We start from the raw sequence: 17,813 nt of genomic DNA, 5'->3' as shown, positions 1-17,813 counted from the left end.
GTATTAGAGGAACAGCAAATTTAGTAATAAGGGACAAATCTTACCAAGTGATTTTAGTTGAACTGAGAATCATGCATTCAAATTAATAATCACATTTGTGGCCATAGATTTTGTTTTCAACGTTATTCATATCCATTGAAAGTTGGGCTGCAACTAACAATTATGTTCATTATCAATTTATCTAGTGATTATCTTCTTGACTAATTAAGTAATCTTCTGTTCTATAAAACATCAGAAAATAGTCAAAATGTCCATCACAATACTCTAAGGTGATGTGTTCAAATAGCTTTTTTAAGTGACAGTCCAAAACCCAGACATATTCAGATAACAATGATTTAAGACAAGGAAAAGCATCAATTATTCACCATTCAAACCGTTGAATTGTTTGGAATATATGCTTGAAAATTTACTTAAACAATGAATTAATTATCAGAATAGTTGACAATTAATTGTTTAAGCTACATGAATATATATTTGTGTCATAGCTGTTCAACTTACCTCTTTTTTCTTTTGAATATGAAGGAATATGAAAGCATATCATGTGTCGGGTCCACCTTCGCCAGGCCCAGAGCCAGTGTTGCCGTGGCGATGCAGGTCTGGCATTGAGAAATTAAAGCTCTGCAGTGGAGTGTTGAGTTACAGGATGCATACAGCGTCCACGTTGCACTGAGACGGAGAGCTGTAGCCCACAGACGGTGTTCAGGGTGGGTATAGGAATACTGTACAAGTAGTAACAGATAACAGGTGGATGACAACACACACTGGCCACAAAATGTCTACAACGACACACTGATAGTTGTAATCTGTGTATGTGTGTTACTATATGCTCAGCTGATGTTGTGTGCTTGTTGATTATTTGTATGCCTCATGCATGACGGAGAGGCAGAGAGAGAGTGAGACAGGAGAACAGTCCAAGGCTACAGATTTAATCTGGCTGCTGTGGTCATGTGATTAATCGTGGCCAGGAGCCAGGGGATAGTGTAATTTATGGTGAGGGGGGATCAACACATTTGGATGGTGGCTGCTCCTGAGGGAAATCTCACTCTTAAACCAATCCAGTATTCTTCTCCATCTCCCCACCATGTCACAGCGCTGACAGCTGGGTTTTGGGTGTGTTAGCCATTTCTGTGATTATAAAGATGATGAACTAGTTTCCTGGTGTAGCTCTATTAAAAGGATAGTTTGGGTGTTTTGAAGTGGGGATGTTTGAGGTACTTATCCATAGTAGGTGTATTACCTACAGTAGATGACGGTTAGCAGACAGGAGTACCGACACGGGAGCAAAGTAAAATACAGTACTGCTGTGGACGGGGCTGGCAGCAAAACATATTTTAGCCATATATTTAGAATTTTTTCCGACGGGGAACTGAACTGAAATTGTAACCTTTACCGTTTTTGTGAACTGAGTCTGTCTGCTTTAAAGAGAGCACAGATATGTTTCAGTTTCAGTTCCCCATTGGAAAGGGCTGTCTGATGGCAAGATAAAGCAGTGACAATATTCTAAATATAGCGTACACTTAAACGGATATTTTTTTTTTTTAATTCTTCTTTTAGGTGGATAACGTGTTGTGTGGTTAGCCTCGTCCACAGCAGTACATTGCTTTGCTCCTGTGCCGGTACTCCTGTCTGTTTCTTCAAAATGAGCATGTCGACCGTCATCTACTGTAGGTAATACACTGACTATGGACCTCATACAACCCCCTCTTTAAAATACCCAAACTATCCCTTTAAGTAGATGTGTGTGAAGTTTAAAGATACATTCACTTGTGGCCATGAAGGTGAATATCTGAATGACACATAACAGAACCATTCAGCAAATGATTATGTTTGAGGATAGCAAAATGAGCACAGAAGAGGTGGCCACATGCGACATACTGAGTACTTTAACAGTAATGTTATTTTAGAGACAGAATGAATCTATGTTCTCTATTTGGGCTGACGGAGTCCCTTTGCAAGTGAATATCCCCAAGTTAGGGGGGTAAGAAAATATAGAAAATATTGAAGTATTGCAGTATTGATTTTTTATTAATAGTTTACATGCAAACATTTGTAGCAGACAGTGGCTCAGATTGCACAAAAAGTAGTGCTATGATGTTGATTACAGGGACTGTATTAAATGCAAATCCCACTAGTTTGATTGCATAAAAAAGTAAACTTTATGCATACGATGGTGTGTTCTTTATACTATGACAGTTTTCCTAAAATTAGATTTAAAAAATCGCAATATAACGCCTTGCTTACAGTATCGCAATATATTGAATCGTAACCTCTGTATCATGATACGTATCGCAATGCAAGATTCTTGCCAATACATGGCCTTGCACCAAATAGCAGCAAATTGTATTTATGACCAGAGATTAAAGAGAATATTGACTGCTGAAAACTCTGCGTCATTCACAGTCTCCACTGTCCTTCTGGCTTAAGACCATATCACTGCTGTGGTGACCTCACCATCCTCAGTCTCCTTCAGGCCACTGGTGTGCCTCTGTGTGCCTATGTGTGCCTCTGTATGTGTGTGTGTGTGTGTTTACTTAATCCTCTTTCCAACTCCAAGAACTGTAAATAAACATCAGAGGAGTCGGAGGAAAGGCGAGGTGGGCTGTATTGACATTTTTTTGGTGGATTTTCTGTTGTTTTCATAGCTGCCAATATCAAGCAGTGCTGATAACAGCAGTTTCATCCTGACCTTCACCACCAGCTGCTCACCAGCTTGCCCCGTCCAACAGGAGTTACCTGCCTAGCTGTGCTGGCTGTCTGACTTCTCTCCTTGGCTATTTTATTGTGGTGTTATTCATTCCTCAAAGAGTTTATATCTAGATTTACTTTTTTCCGGTGCATGGGCCGTCTCAAGAGGACCATGGTTTATACACCGCAGCTCTCCCTTCCTTCATTCTGTTTATTAGTCCGAAACAAATATGTAAATACAGTGACAGTGATGTGCTGTCTCACCGTTCCATTGATACTCTCCAGCTTCTCTGCCAACTTGTTTAAAGGTTAATAGTTCTGCCCGAAGGGGTTTATTCTGAGGGAGTCTGTGAACAGTCTTAATGGTTACATCATCTTCTAATCACTCTAAAGAAAACACCATTTTCCTCTTTGACAGAGGCCATGCCGACATAAACATACCAGCACACAGGGAGCCACTTCAACTTGTGCACATGGACTCGTCTGATGTCCCCCTCGTCCTTGAGGACTCACTAACGACTAATGTTTACTGGGCATTTCAATTTGACACTGAATCAATCACTGAATTGATTAGTATCTTCAGAAACTCTGTAAACTATCAGCCCCCAAAAGGTGAGTAAAAGTAACCTGAACCTCGCATTGCTCTGTGGGTTGGCAGTAAGAGATAAGAGTAAGAGTAAAACACATAGAGACCTGAAAACAATAGAATAACAATAGTTTACTAATCCTACAATCAACGTAAATATATACATAATGTTGTTCAGTCCTGTTATTGAAAGCTAGCGGACCTTTTATTTGTACTGTGTGTGATTATTAAGCATTATAAAAATAAATAACGAATAAACCCGATAAGTGAAGTGGATTGCTTTACTGTTACTTTTGTCCTTTCGGAGCAGTTTCTTAATGAGCTTTGCTTGGCTCAGTTTCACTGAGCCGCCAAAGAGATCAAGTTGACTCGCCTCCTCGTTCAGTCAGACCTGCAGAGCCCGACTGTGTGGCTACTTAAGAAGATTGACATTTAAGCAACAAGGTCAGTAGTTATAAGAGGTGAAAACAACTCTGCTGCTCGTTGTAAATCTTTGTTTATCCCAATGGAAAGATGCTGGACACACATAGTGAAAGGAATCAATATTACTCCAGCTGACCAATATTAGAATTTTAAGGCTGATACCGATATAGATATTTCAGAGTTAAAAAAAAAATGATGATTATATATTGGTAGATCATTTTTCAATAAACATACAACAAACAATTTTTTAGGGTCCATTCAATTTTATTTTTAAATACTTGTCACCAAGAAAGAGTGGGACATTTTACAGTTGAAAAATACATTTTGCAGTGCCCTCTAGTGGACAAACTATGTAATGGCTAATTCATTGATCTAGCTCTAATACATCGTACAAATAAACATCAGAGAAAATATACATACACATTAGAATAAAGTAAAATAATAGTAGAAGCATAAAAAATAAAAAATCATGGTACCACACATTGAAGTATGAGGTCCACAAGCAGTGAATGAACTGTAGAGCTGCAACAATGAATCGATTAGTTGTCAACTATTATGATAATCGATTATCGGTTTGAGTAACTTTTTAAGAAAATAACGTAAAAATTCTCTGATTCCAGCTTCTTAAATGTGAATATTTTCTGGTTTCTTTACTCCTCTATGACAGTAAACTGAATATGTTTGAGTTGTGGACAAAACAAGACATTTGAGGACGTCATCTTGAGCTTTGGGAAACATTGATCGACATTTTTCACCATTTTCTGACATTTTATTATAAACCAAACAACTAATAGATTAATCGAGAATATATTCAACAGATTTACAAGGAAATTAATTGTTTGTTGCAGCCCTGCTGAACTGTACAGAAAGGTGCATCAATCTTATTCTATTACCATACTATTAAAAACAGGAAAGGTGCTTCTATGTTACAAATTTTACAAACAGAAATATACAGTATGAATAGAAAAGAAAAAACAAAAGAAGGAAACGTATAAGGATGTCAAAGTTAACGCGATAATAACGCATAAACGCAAATTTGTTTTAAACCCACTAATTTCTTCAACGCATTAACGCAACTTGCGATTTTTAGGTTGTAGTGCGCTCAGTTTTTAAGCTAGAGTGAAGATACTGGCATCCTATGAAACTAGAAAACCATTGTTTCATCCAACCATCCAACCATGTCATAGCTTGTCGTGAAGGAGGTTAAATAACGCTACAAATGAGCACTAAATTTTGGTGAGGAAAAACTGTCATGGCCATTTTCAAAGGGGTCCCTTGACCTCTGACCTCCAGATATGTGAATGAAAATGGGTTCTATGGGTACCTACGAGTCTCCCCTTTACAGACATGCCCACTTTATGATAATCACATGCAGTTTGAGGCAAGTCATAGTCAAGTCAGCACACTGACACACTGACAGCTATTGTTGCCTGTTGGGTTTGAGATTGCCATGTTATGATTTGAGCATATTTTTTATGCTAAATGCAGTACCTGTGAGGGTTTCTGGACAATATGTCATTGTTTTGTGTTGTTAATTGATTTCCAATAATAAATATATACATACATTTGCATAAAGCAGCATATTTGCCCACTCCCATGTTGATAAGAGTATTAAATACTTGACAAATCTCTTGTTATTAATTTACAATTAATCGTGATTAACTATGGACAATCATGCACAACTGACTGACCGCCCTAATATAAAGAGATGATCACACAAGTAAAGTAAGTAAGAATAAAAACAGTAGGATAAAGCAACATGTATTATGTAATAAGGTTGTTTTGTTGCTGTTCTTCAGACTTCAGGGTCCAGGTTTCCATTTATAGTCTGATCTTTAAGGTTGTCTTTAAACTTAGAATTGGTATTGAGTTGTTGTTGTTGTTGTTGTTGTTTTCCTCTACTGCTGCTTTGCTCCACTTAACTGAACTCCCACTGAAGTGTTTTCTAACAACCCAGAATGTGATGTTTTCTAATTGTCCCTCATGGACCCATTCCTGATAAAAAAAAAAACAACATCCAAAAGGGATGCCTTTCAATTTTACAATACTGAGAAATTACTCAGCAGTAGTAGTAGGTTTCCCCTCTCATAAGCCATTACATCTCTGCTGCCTCTCTCCTCCTCTTCCTCCTCCTCTTCCTCCTCTGTCACTCCCTCTCTCTCTCTCTCTCTCTCTCTCTCTCTCTGGTTGAACACAGGCGCTCTCTCTTTCCTACCTCGCAGACGTTTTGGGTGCCACCGCCGCTGCATCCATCCTATCTCTCTGTCGCTTGTTTGTCTCTTTCTCTTGACTCTTTTTACTCAACAACTGGAGACAAACCGGGGTTAAACAAAACAACAAAAAAAAGAAAAAAGCAGAAAAAGTGGGCGCTCCGGAGGCGATCCACAACAACAATGAGCCTCTCCTGACTAAAAACTGAATGGATTAAGCCAATCTATTCTGAGCGCTAATGAGATTAGAGCCATGATGGGTCTCAGCGGCGGCAGAGTGGTACCTTTCCTTCAGCTCCTCGGGGAACATTTCCCCTCTCAACACACCTCCTCCTCCAGACGTGGAAATGGCGCTTTTGCTACTGAAGAGGATGCCTCCATCGGGATAATAACAGACCTTTGAATGCACGCTCACCTGTGCACCTTCTGTGGCGCGCGGATTCCTAGAAGAAGAAGAAGTAGTAGAAGAAGTAGTAAATATGAAGTACCAGAAATATATCACGGTGATGCAGATGGCCATGGGAGTGACAGCCTCCAACAAAGACTGCCTCCCCGTTAAGAGACAGCTGTGGTGAGTAGAGAGGAGGAGGAGGAGGAGGAGGAGGAGGAGGAGGTGCGCGTATGGATGGGTTGGTGCGTGCGTAAAAAGAGTGGCAAAGGTGTGTTTTCATGAGGAGAAAATGGCTTTAAAATGAGCCTCTTAGCTTTGTTGTGATGAGAAGCTACTCCCTTCCCCCTCGTGTGTGTCTGTGAAGTTGAAGCCGAGCAGCTGTTGTGAGGAAGTCTGCATGCAGCCTCCTCCATGTCTCTGCGCCTTCCTTCAACAACTGGTTCATATTCACGCCGGTGATGTCCACACAGAGCAGCAGGCGTTTATCCAGATGAGGAGGAGAGGCTTGTGCATACTGTGCAGTCGTGCATGCATGCTGCTATGTGCGTGTGCTCGGTGGACTCTTGTTTGTTATGATCCGGGTGAGTTTCACCTGCAGGAGTATACACCTAGCAGGTGGATTCACAACAACAACAACAACAGTAGAGAAAACAATGTTGAGTGGTGAGATGATGTCAGTGTTTTGTCTCCACCGAGCCTTTTTGAGAGCGTTTATTTGAAGAGTGTAGATGTGGTGATTCGTATCTTCCAAACTAAGTCTCTCTGTTCTCTTAGATCTATTTCTGTGAGCTGATGTTGTAAAAAAAAAAAAGAAGAAAAAAAAAATGCCGGCTGGTTTCTCTCCACTTCTCATCACTTATTCAGTAGCTTCATGCACGCCTGCATTTAAATCACCATGTGAAGGAGTGATGCTAAAGTGCTTTACCATCATTGGCTGCTGATGTGTGTTTCATGTATATGAATGTAGTTTAATTCACATCTGTTGTTATTTATTACCCATCTACACACTTTTCACCCAGCATGCATCCAGCAGACTTACCTGCTCTCTCTATATAGACTGCCACCTTATTTCTATTTGTTAAACATTTTGTTACCATACATTTTTTGTTTTCATTGGTTGCACTGCATTTCAGGGCAGCAACCAATGATTATTTTTATTGTCAATTAAACTGTTGCTGTTTTTAAGCTAAATCATTTGATATATGAAATTGTAGAAAATATTAAAAAAATAGCCATCACTGGGCATCCTGGTGGGTTATTATAAGTAGGGATGCACGATCCGACTTTTTCAGTCCCGTTACCGATACCTGGGCTTTGGGTATCGGCTGATACCGAGTACTGATCCAATACCAGTCTTTGGTTAATAAGCTGTATGCCTCACTGTGTGGAAGTGAGTGCGATCATTCTTTTATGTGTAAGGCAACATCAGTCTTGACTTAAACATTGCTTTCTTAACTTTGTCAAACAAAATGTAACAAATAAATATAATAATATAATAAATTGTATACCAGCAAATTTAAACAGGAATTAAAATTTCAGTATATAATGTACAGTATATGGTATATAAACATAGAATGGATTTTAATAGATCGGCCCCACGGCCACCGATATCCGTTCCAGCTGCTTGAGTCAGTATCGGCCGATATCCGATCCAGTATCGGTATCGGTGCACCCTTAGTTATAAGGTGCCTACCGTGAAATGCAATGTCCAGAGTTCAGGTTCGACCAGGTACCTTTGCTGACTGTGATTCCTCATCTCTCTCTCACCTCATTTCCTGTAATCTATTAAAGCATGAAATGCCCCCAAATACTTTTTTTCTTTATCTGCAGCTGCTTTGATAGACGATTTTTAAGCAAAAATGTCCAAAATTCTCTGGTTCTTAGCTTTTCAAATGTGAGGATTTACTGCTTTTCTTTGATTTATGTGACAGTAAACAAAATATTTTGGGGTTTTTTTGTACTGTTGGTCAGACAAAACAAGACATTTGATGGACATTCTTACCATTCTCTAACACTTTATAGGCCAAACAACCAGCCGATTCATCAAGAAATAACCGTCAGATTAACAAATAATGAAATAATTGTTAGTTGCAGCCCCTACAATGATATAAAACAGAGAAAAGCAGAAAATCCTTACATTTGAGAAGTATAAAACCAAAAAATATTTGGGTATTATTGCATTGTAAATCTCTTAAAAGATTAGCTATATGTCAAAATGTCATTATAAATTAATTTTATGTCTGGCGACTAACCGATTATTTGACTAATTGTTTTGTACATTTTGTAAATCAGTTGGTTGATATTAGGGAACAAGAGATTGATATTGTCTGTAACCTTATTTGGCTTTTGACAACATGGCAGAGGCTGTTACACCAGATGTCCTGTGTTGTGCTTACAGGTCACAGTATGGTAAACTGAAGTCTCTTCCTTTTGCTCATTGATATTAGGAGCCTCATTAATTAAAAAAGGAAAATCCAAAAACATTACACAGCAGAGTAGTGTTGAGTCTAATTATAGGCTCTCATTATTCGAACAAAGGCGCACATTCAGTTCTTCTTCTTCTGTAATCCACATAGATAACATTAAGCACAAGGTATAATCCTTCCAGATTGGCATTACTTTACAGAAAAAAGACAAACACTGGTTTATTTTAATGAGTGTCCGACACGGTTCCTGTAGAGTTCATCCTATATATAGGAACAAGCCTGTAGTAGCACACCTGACTGAATCAGAAGTCATCACACAGGGGAAAAGGATTGCTTTTCTCCTCTTAGCTCGTGACTGCTGTCAAATGTGTTGCAAAAGGACACAGTGGTGACTTGGTTTTGACACTTCTCCCTTAAGAGAGGCGCGGCGGTTTGTCTGGGGCCATCACATCATGGTGGGGGAAGGGGCACGGCCATTAAAACAGGATTACTGTATCGCCTCCGACAGCCACTTTAACGAAGGGAAGCTGAGCCAGCGTGTGCCTGCAGTGTGTGTTACATGGAGTCACCCCATGCATTCACTTGCATGTCATGCCTGTCTTTATTCAGGGTGAAGTCAGAGCCTAGAATCAGTAGGCTTGCATGCACACAAGTAACTCAATTACTATGAATACCCAGATCGAGGTAATACTCGACAATGTAACAAGATTTAAAACTGGACGACTTCACTAATAAACCAAGTTTACATAAATTGTTCGATCGCCAAGTTTATATCCAGATGTGTGGTAACCTTTGAGCTAACGATAGTAGCGATATAGTAGATAAATGCTGGAGGGACTTTATTGATTTTAGCTCTATCCATTCATACACCCATCTATCCCTCCATTTTTGCCCGGTCACACAGAAAGGCGTGTGAATGACACGATAATACGCAAAGCAAAAGCTTGTAATAAGAACGCCTTACGTGCTTTAGGCGTGTCATTTTCATGCCATGCAGTCTGTACTGACCGCAATGTAATGATGTAGAATAAAAGGGGAGAAAGACCACTTATGGCGGGCCGGAGGTGAGGTGGATGGGTCCAACAAACACAGGACTTTCAACCAGGAGAGTGGTGTTCGAGACTGGTGTTTTGTTTTGCAAGTTATGTTAGTGCCGTTTATTACACGGCTTTGTATTCTGATTGGTCAATCACAGCGTTCTACGGTCTCTTATTTCTTTATAGCAGACCGTTGCTATGTACTGTATAACAGACCATTGCTACGTTGTGGTGACGTTTGTGACGTGTTTTCCTTTGTGATGTTATGTTATTTCTGTACTTATTTTTATTTAGTTTACGTACTTATTTTTACCTAACTAAGTGCTTTTATTGCCTAAACCTAACTGAGTGGTTTTGTTGCCCCCTGCTGGTACTGCGCGTTAGTACATGTGTAATATTCACAACTCGGCGAGGGAAAATGTGACACTGACACGCTATCCTCTGGTGGACAGGCGGATATTGGGTGATATTGGGTTGTCCATTTTGTATAACAGCCTATGCCCAGGAAAACAGTTTTTTCCCCGCCATTGTTAATCATAAACATGCATTTTTTTCAATGCACTGCTTTGCATCAGGTACTCTTTGACCAGGCGGCAACCAAGGTCTGAGAAGTGAAGCCGATGCAGAAGTGCCTTAAACTTGCATTCTTGAGAAAATGAGCCTACTTCTCTCTTGATTTATTACCTCAGTAAACATTACAAACATGAGTTTATGGTCTCGATCACTAGTTTCAAGTCTTCTTCAATACAGCATGATGTTCATTTAGTAAATTATGGTCCCATTTAGAGTCAAATAGACCATAAAGCAGGGTATGCTTTAGGGCGTGGCTACCTTGAGATTGACAGCAGTTGGTGTTGTCTGGTCAGGGTGCTGTCCATGTCTTCGTCTTAGAACTTTAACCCTTTCACAGTGTGTTTACAGTTCATGAAAGTTAATTTGAACCTTTTTGATCACCTGAAAATGTGTTATTCAGCGTTCAGTTGTGCTTAGCTCCACCCTCTCGTGTCACTTCTGGTTGCAAAAAGCCAACATGGCGATGGCGAAATTCCGAGATGGCAGCGGCCAAATCCCGAAATGGCGGCGGTCAAAATGCCGAACACGAGGCTTCAAAACGTCAGTCCACAAACCAATGGGTGACATCACAGTGACTATGTCCACTTCTTATATACAGTCCATGCTTTGACCTTTGTGGCACAGAATCAAAACATCAAAAGAAACCAGCCTGAGCAGTTTATACCTTTATACATGATAAGATAAGATGAGTATGTTATTGAGAGACTGTTGAATAAGTGCTCTAGTGCACCGCTGTAAGTTCATGTGACTTGTTCTCTAAAGTTGTTGAAATGAATTGGATGCAAATGCCAGTTTACTTTCCGCAATTGGTGGTCCTTTCAGCCATTGAGTTGAGAGACGTGATGGACATGAAGCTTTGGCTTTTGAGTTACAGCAATGACTGCAGGAGCAAGAGGATTTAGAACTTAGTCAGGTACATTCAGGTAATGTTTTTATAGAAACAAAAAACACAAAGGAAGACAGCATACTTGATTCTTAAACAAAACAAGGAGACAGAATGGAGACGTCACTTATTATAGATGAGGAGGAGGTTGCGCGCCAGATTTTATGATCTTCCAAAACACTCGACCCCCTTGATTAAAAATCTACTTCCATCCATCCATCATGTTTTAAGAGCAGCTCAATAAACACTTTACTGCATGAGATGCATTTGAAATGTGACATGTTTGTGTATTTAGCATTTTATTTATGGGTGATGATGCATGCCCAATGATAATTAGTGGTTTCTGTACATAAACTTGAGAACCACCTCTGCCATATTTCTAAGCTCAATAAAGCCAGAAGGTGTCAAGTGCTTACCCTGACCAGCTGCTTTCAAGATGTAATTAGTCAGTACAAGTACCATACAGGTAGATCACCTGCAGTAACTGTAGCATTTACATCAAACTGCATTTAACGTTTGCATTGCTATTATGATTTAGTTATTAAGAGATATATTTGAATATTATCAAAGACAACAACAATCTTGTGTATTTAGGGAGGTCATTCAGAGAGTGGCTTTTTTTGAATGCCATGTAGCAGTGATCCAGAGTATTTATTCCCCTTGTGGCGCAGTCAGTATGTTGATTGAAGTCAGGCATAATATGCGACCTGTGCGCAGTCGGAGCACGAGCAAGACACACGGCAGGCCTGAGCATGAGTCACATGACGGTTGTCAGGGCCAGGATGATATTAGAGTTATATTGAAAAGGGGAAATGATAGAGTCATTGTTTATTAACTTTCAATTCCAGCAATGTATTTCACAAACTAGTTAGCAACTTACCGTGAAGACAGCGCTTGACTCCGCACCACCGTCTGTTCATCATTCAATCGATACATCGATCTGGATCGATGTATCGATTGAACGATCAACGATCCAATATCATTGATGCAAAGTGAAAACATGTCATCTTTAAGACACGCCTTTATTTTGATTTACCATGACACGTCTGTTTAACAGTGCAGTGTGTGTAAGTTACAGTTTACCCAAGCCAAGTACCTGTGTGTTGCTACCTGCTGATTAAAGTGAAGGGGGTTAGCCCCAAAGTTAGCAACAACAACTTCAGCTCATGCTCACTTAAGGTGGGCTGATCTTTAAGATGGACCAGCTATTCTCATTTCACTGACAAGCCGCTCATCAGCATTGACCAGCAACCAGACCTCCAGCAACAGGAGGTCTATTTTTATTCTTTTTATTAAAAAGAAGAAGAAGCTTTTCATTTAAATGTTTGGAAGAGCTCAGTAATAAAATTGTCTCGTCATATTTGAGTTGCTTTTTGTGAGATGTGAATTTAACTGATTGTGTTAAATAGTCATATGATATCGTCTCATATCAATCGCAGGCCCCCGAATTGAATCAAATTAAAATTGTATTAATTCAGACTTTGTGATATCGGTAAGTATCGTATCATAGTCCAAAGAATGACATAATATCATGTCGTGATGAAACTGGTGATTTACACCCCTACTGCCTAGTCCCGAGTGTTAGACTAAGTGCTTTGTTACGTTTGTTGTTTAATGTTCCAAAATGCAAATGTCACTTTTTAGTGTCACTTCTTTAGTGTTAGTGTTTGTGATGTAATGTGTCTGTTCAGAACATGGTGGCTTATGTTTGTAATTGTTTGTTAATTTATAAATTACTCAAACATCTTTGAATTCATTATATTCTGTAAAAAGTTGTATATCTGTGATAGGCCAATATCAGATAAAACGGTTGGGCATTAGTGAAAACATGCATCCTAAGACCAAGATGTTATTAGCCAGTGCTGGAGGAGCAGTGACCAGTATGGTTTTATTGTAAATCCGCCACATTATCATTGAAAACTCACCAATTTCCGTTTTGTTTCAGCCACACCGCATTGTTTTCTTCTGGTCTTAGTCAAATTAAGACACTTAATAACAACAAACAGAAGGCTCTACAGTATATGACCTCATTACACTGCATAAAACACATTGTTATTATACAAAGCACACAGTGGTCTGTAGTAACCACAGCACTGTAATTAGTTTAAGATAATCCATAAATAATAATTAGCCAGGTGACATGTGTTTAAACTGGTCGCAGCTCTTCCTAACGTGGGTGTATGGTCCTGTATTGTGTGCCAGATGTCTACTCTGCTCCCAGTGACAGTCCACAGTGACAGCTCCGCCTGGTGTTCTCAGTCCACCTGCTTAATGATGCATAAAGTCAGCGTCCCTTCTTCCCCCCAACACACACACATGCAGCAGCCCTTCTGCCCTCCGATTTGCCCGTCCACACGTCCTCCCTCCCAGCTTTTCAGAGGAACACACACATTCAACAACTCCTGTCCTACCCCCTCCACTCTTCCAGCTCCACTCATGGAGGCCGTGATGCGTAACCTCACACAAACTGACAATGCCGCGCATTAGTTACCTCAGCAGGAGCCCAAGTCCAGGGTGGGCCTGTCATGATAATCAGTACTTTTCTGAAAAACATGCAGAAATACAGTATTTTTCTCCTTTACTCTCAGTATCTCTCGCTCTCCCTGGAGTAAAAAAAAACCTTTTTGCATCAAAGTCATGGAGTCTGATCTTAAAAAACACGAGTCCTGACTTCATGGCAGTCTCTGAACACACTACTCTCCCCACAGTTCTTTATAGAGTATCTGCGAAGGTGCACACATGTGTTTGTTTTTGTATTCAGTGTTTCTGTCCATTAGGAACTCGCATGTTCTTACTTTGGCAGAACGGTTGTAATCTCCTCTCAGATGGTTTATGCCACTAAAGGGAACAGATTACACAGGGTTTATTGACTCGTGGCTCACCCCCACCCGCTCTCCGAGCTTCCTGTGTGTTTACGTGTTTGTCGGTGTGGGTGTGTGTCTGAGTGTAGATTTTTGGGTGTCTGTGCCAGTGTGAGTGTGTCTGTGTGTTTGTTTGTCTATGGCAGGCCTATTCAATTGGCGGCCCGTGGGCCGAATCCGTCCCTTTAATGACCTCAATCCGGCCCTTTGATCATTTATAAATATGAAAAAAGTATTTCCCCCTGAAACCCGATCCCGGCCGACATTACTGTCTTTAAGAGGCTGTAGCGAGCTCGGTCTTAAAGCTAGCCGGGAAGTAGGATAAATAACACTCTAAAGTTAAGCTACATTTTGGTGAGGGAAAACTGTCATGGCCATTTTCAAAGGAGTCCCTTGACCTCTGACCTCAAGATATGTGAATGAAAATGGGTTCTATGGGTACCCATGAGTCTCCCCTTTACAGACATGACCACTTTATGATAATCACATGCAGTTTTTTTGCATGTAGTATAAATGCGTTTGATTAATTAATTAACTGCTGACCTGCTATCTCCCCCTAAAGACCCTCTGCCCCCTCTAAAAAAGACAAAAGTGCCGCAGCTAAGGACTGTTAAAGCAATATAATTGTGATTTTATTTAAGTAACCTGCTTATATTCTAAGTTTATGGGGGTTTACATTGTTTTATTAATAGTAATTAATTAGCCCATTCATTAGATATGTCTTGTTTAGCACAGAAATACTTATTTTGTTAAAGAGTTTTAACTCAGGCTGTTTAAGCAGAGGGAATTTAGGAGAGTCAATATGAATAAAAAAGATGTTAAATGCAACATTGTGTTTATTAAAACAACAACCAACTAAGATTAAAATAGGTATATTGTTTTCACATTTAAATTCCTAGCTTCACAGATAAGACACGGAAATGCAAATGTCAGGCCCCTTGGCACTTCAAATCTGGCCCTTCTAAAAAAGCAAATGAATAGGCCTGGTCTGTGGGTTTGGACCTTTAGTTGATATCAGTTTCAAGATGATTCTTATCAACATAGGACTGGGCAAATATGCTTGCTTTATGCAAATATGTGTATATATTTATTACTGGTAATAAATTAACAAACCAAAACAATGACAAATTTGTCCAGAAACCCTCACAGGTACTGCATTTAGCATGAAAATATGCTCAAATCATAACATGGCAAACTGCAGCCCAACAGACAACAACAGCTGTCAGTGTGTCAGTGTGCCGACTTGACTATGACTTGCTCCAAACTGTATGTGATTATCATAAAGTGGGCATGTCTGTAAAGGGGAGACTCGTGGGTACTCATAGAATCCATTTACATTCATCTTGAGGTCAGAGGTCAAGGAACCCCTTTGAAAATGGCCATGACAGTTTTTTCTCGCCAAAATTTAGCACACGTTGGGAGGGTTATTTAACTTCCTTTGCGACAAGCTAGTATGACATGGTTGGTTTGTAGTATCATATGATGCCAGTGTCTTCACTCTAGCTTTAAAACTGAGCCCGCTACAACCTAAAAATCACAAGATGTGATAATGCGTTTAAGAAATTAGTGGCGTTAAAACAAATTTGCGTTAACGCGTTATTATCACGTTAACTTTGACAGCCCTAATTGTTACCAAAACTCAAGTATTTTATTGTCACTGGCATTGAAGTATTTGAAATGCCATCGAGCCATATCTGGTTGATAAGGTGTGTACCAAATTGAACTAATTGTACCTTTCTGTTACGGTTCGGTGTAAATGTGACTCTGCAGCTGCGTCCTCCTTGAGTCTGACTGCAGCTCTCACACAGTGCGGGTCTTGATTAATGTAATGGTGAGCCTAACGAAGGGTTTGGTAATGGCTGCTTAAAAAGCCTGTTGGCGGCAGTGATGGTAACAGAGGCCTATCAGAGACTCATCGTCTCCAGTCAGAGTCAGACGCCGAGCAGCAACGACTTTTAGAATCTGTGAGTCACACGTTCTCGGCCTCTGGTGACTCTCGACTGTCACGATGGCTCACAGGGGGCTGACAAGATGGAATCCATCACTGCCGTCCCACAAATAGAGAAGGACACAGCAGAGGGGATCCACTATTGTTTGACAGAGATCTCGATTTATTCTCTTCCTTCTTTCCCTCTGCTTGGCAGACTTATATCTGTCTGGCTGTGGCAACATTAATATTTTCTAATGTTACATAATTAAAGCATTTCATTTTCCTAATATGATGTAATAGCATTATACTGTAGTGTAGTAGAGACTGTCTGGAACTCAAAAAGTGTCTGATACCATAAGTCTGAAGCACACTTAGTGATTATCCCTTTTTTATTTATTATGTCCTCTATTCCAATAACATTGAAATCGACTAACCAGTCAAATAATGTATGACTACACAGTGTTGCAAACCACACTGGGATAGGATACCTAAAGGTTTAAGCTCATTAACTGCATATCGCATATTATTGCTGACCATGATTTAACATTGACTTAAAGGAACAGAGTGCAACATTTCGGGGGATCTATTAGCAGAAGTGGAATATAATATTCATAACTATGCTTTCTTTAGTGTATAATCACCTGAAAGTAAGAATTGTTGTGTTTTTGTTAGCTTAGAATGAGTCGTTTATATTTACATAGGGACCGGGTCCTCTTTACTGAGGCCGCCATGCTGCTCCGTCATGTTTCTACAGTAGCACTGCCTCTGCACACTAGCTCTAGAGAGAGCTTTTCACACTGTTATGTTACCTGAAGACCTCCGTAGTTCTCCTACATGCTTGTAAAACTGCGGTAACATGAGCCACAGAGTGGCATATATATATATATACTGTATAGATACTGTATATAAAGACAGAGATTCCTTCCTTTATCTTTAGATGATGCTGCCTGCTACAGCGCCACCTATTGGCCAAATGGCACCAAATGTGTTACTCAGACAGCATATCTACATGTTTCCACCAAATGTGGTCACAACACCACAAAGCATTTAGGAGATATGACATTTGTTGTAATATATGCCCTGCCCACAGCATTTGAGCTACTTTGAGGGCAAGCTACAGCAAAACTGTAGGGAACAAAAATCCAAAAATGTATTTTTTTCTAGCTCAGTCATGAGATGCACCAAATTTGGTGACGATTGCTCAAAATGTGTCGAAGGAGTAGAAAAAAATATCTGATTTGGACACAATCCAAAATGGCAGAAAATCCCTCTAGATGGAAATGGCACATGGTTTATACGGATGGATTTGTCTGGACCCATAAATTCCAGGAAAATGTTGGTTCTGAGACTTATGGTTAAAAAGTTAAAAAGCCAAAATGTAAAGCTCCTTGTTATAGCGTAGGGCCGTCCCCCTGAATGCATTTGATTTGACAATGATTGGCTCAACAGCGCAATATGCGATATTATCGCCTTTTTGTTTTTTCATTAATCCTGATTTTAGTACTGTATAAACAAGCTTTATTTTTAGGCTATTATTATGTAGATTGTTGCTTTTTAAATGATAAAGATGACAGTTTTAAAACTATTTAAATACTCATTTATTCTTAAATGCTGAACACAGTAGGGCAATGAGTCGCAGTGTTTATTTCAGCTGAGACGTTTAGGTTGCATCTGGTTGCTATGATACGGAATATCTGCCAAAGTAAAAATGTTGGCACAAGGTAGAGTACTTGCTCTGGATGAAGGGAAGGCTGAAGCACATGGTGAGATATGTGTACTAACTTCTCCTCCATTGTTGTTGTTCAGCA

At 39.7% G+C, this 17,813-nt stretch overlaps 1 protein-coding gene and 1 long non-coding RNA gene across 13 annotated transcripts in view; one reads left to right on the top strand and one right to left on the bottom strand.

The window, feature by feature from the left end:
• Nucleotides 1–765: 765 nt before the first annotated feature.
• LOC119480840 lies at nucleotides 766–16,752 on the bottom strand. The gene is made up of 3 exons (XR_005205017.1): nucleotides 16,551–16,752; nucleotides 9,888–9,889; nucleotides 766–776 (listed from the first exon to the last, which is right to left on the bottom strand). It is a non-coding gene; the product is annotated as an uncharacterized LOC119480840 (long non-coding RNA).
• The window catches only part of tjp1a (tight junction protein 1a), a 129,921-nt gene continuing 118,013 nt past the window's right edge, over nucleotides 5,906–17,813 (top strand). For 7 of the 12 annotated variants that reach the window (XM_037757427.1, XM_037757395.1, XM_037757365.1 and 4 more), the window contains exon 1: nucleotides 5,907–6,475. In XM_037757427.1, coding sequence (XP_037613355.1) covers nucleotides 6,384–6,475 — 92 coding nt within the window. In that variant the 5' untranslated portion in view covers nucleotides 5,907–6,383. Of the gene's footprint in view, nucleotides 6,476–17,813 lie in introns of all 12 variants that reach the window. The other 5 variants (XM_037757332.1, XM_037757340.1, XM_037757404.1 and 2 more) reach the window with 2 other exon arrangements.

This window comes from Sebastes umbrosus, chromosome 2, assembly GCF_015220745.1.
Source record: "Sebastes umbrosus isolate fSebUmb1 chromosome 2, fSebUmb1.pri, whole genome shotgun sequence".
Taxonomy (NCBI): domain Eukaryota; kingdom Metazoa; phylum Chordata; class Actinopteri; order Perciformes; family Sebastidae; genus Sebastes; species Sebastes umbrosus.
The sequence above is the reverse complement of the archived record's forward strand: the minus strand, read 5'-3'. Positions and strand labels throughout refer to the sequence as shown.